A 1,570-nucleotide genomic window follows, 5' to 3' on the forward strand; every position below is an offset into this window, starting at 1 on the left:
AACGCAGGGATGCGTATCAGAAGTGTATGAATAAATTTCTTGAGGGATTGTTCATACATTTGGAGCTGTCAATTTTAACAATATTATTCTCTTTGTCTTTAGAAATGAACGTGACATGAGATACAATCTTGTACTCATTTTCATCCAATTCAAATAACTTGTTAGAATCATCACCAGTCTTACAGGATGGAAACAATTCCTTAATAGTGATAAGAGGTTTTGTGAGTTGTCTAAGAATTCCAATCCTATAACAAATACATTTCAAATCAATTCTCTCAAAATCTCTGGGATGAATTTCTTGTTCTTTTAGTATCTTACTTGAAATGTAAGGATCTTTCTTGACTAGTTGTCTAAAGTATCGTGGTGCTATATACAGGCGACCTGTTGGAGTTTTATAAATCAATCCTTTCAAGAAGAGATCCTTTTCTTCTCTTGTCAGTGAAACATTCAATCCACACAATAAACGTGGTAATAATTCGGATTGAACTGATGGGTCGTTGAATGATTCTTGCTTAACAAGATACCCTTTAATTACTTTATCGATATTCTTTTTCAATTCTGGAAATAGAACATCAGACTGATTTTTCCATTCTTGAAATGTCACCTTTGTTAAAAAGGACGCAATTCCTCTCAAAGTAAGGTTCAACACTTCAGGTATTATTAAGGCCTCAAATAGCAAAACTCCCATTCTTCGTATAGTTACATTGTTGGTAATGCTCATCATATTAATCATTGTAGTTGAACATTTAAAATAACTATTACTTAAATATTCCTTTAAAATTGTACCCAATTGTGATGTGCAAAGAGGTGGTAATGTTAATTCTTGATTTCCAAATTCTGTTTCATTAAATCGTATATCAGAGATGTGTTTAAGACCTGATAGAATTGGAATCAAACAAACTCTACTTAAATTTAAATTGACAATATCAATGTTCACCATATAATTTCCAATGGCATATAAAGGACGTTTCCATGGAGTAAGTGTTGAATCATCCTTAATAGTTCCAAACATTTGGTATAGGAATTGAACCTCATCCAGAGAAATGGTCATGAGTAAAATTTCATCGTTGTTAATAAATTGTTCCAATTTTCTTGTAATGTTTTGCAATGTGAAGAAATTGGTGGTACAATAAAGAGTTTTAAAGTAAGGGTTTAGCAATTCCACTAGATAACTGACTAGATCGCGGGAAGTCTTTGAAAAAATGGGCCAGAAAAATTTTTTTCCAAGTCCAAAATACCAGCCATTGGATACCAGTTCGACTTTGCCAAAATTTCTTGGTATCTGAAAATTTTTACAAGTCGGTAATCTTGCTCACAAGCAAAGATAGAACACCAATATTGACTCTATTCCTTCTCTTGAATACTCTGCGAGTAATGAGGTAACATTTCATGCAGGAAACCAACACAAATATATTGAACAAGTCTTTTATTGTGAAAATTTGGGAACTCAACAGAATACCAACAATAATCCAATCAAGAACTGATGACCAAACTCCAACAACAAGAACGGAGCCAATATTGGTAACAGCAACCATTCATGCTTGAGCCTTCCGCAAATAATAATTACTAT

The 1,570-nt window shown here is 32.9% G+C and overlaps 1 protein-coding gene across 1 annotated transcript; it reads right to left on the reverse strand.

The window, feature by feature from the left end:
* Positions 1–16: 16 nt before the first annotated feature.
* Positions 17–1,051, reverse strand: NAEGRDRAFT_54947 (uncharacterized protein; the record flags this gene model as incomplete). Its single annotated transcript, XM_002668086.1, has 1 exon — positions 17–1,051. One exon carries the CDS (start codon positions 1,049–1,051, stop codon positions 17–19), a length of 1,035 nt encoding a protein of 344 aa, XP_002668132.1.
* Between the last annotated feature and the right edge of the window lie 519 nt (positions 1,052–1,570).

This window comes from Naegleria gruberi (assembly GCF_000004985.1).
Source record: "Naegleria gruberi genomic scaffold NAEGRscaffold_702, whole genome shotgun sequence".
NCBI classification, from domain to species: Eukaryota; Heterolobosea; class Eutetramitea; order Acrasida; family Naegleriidae; genus Naegleria; species Naegleria gruberi.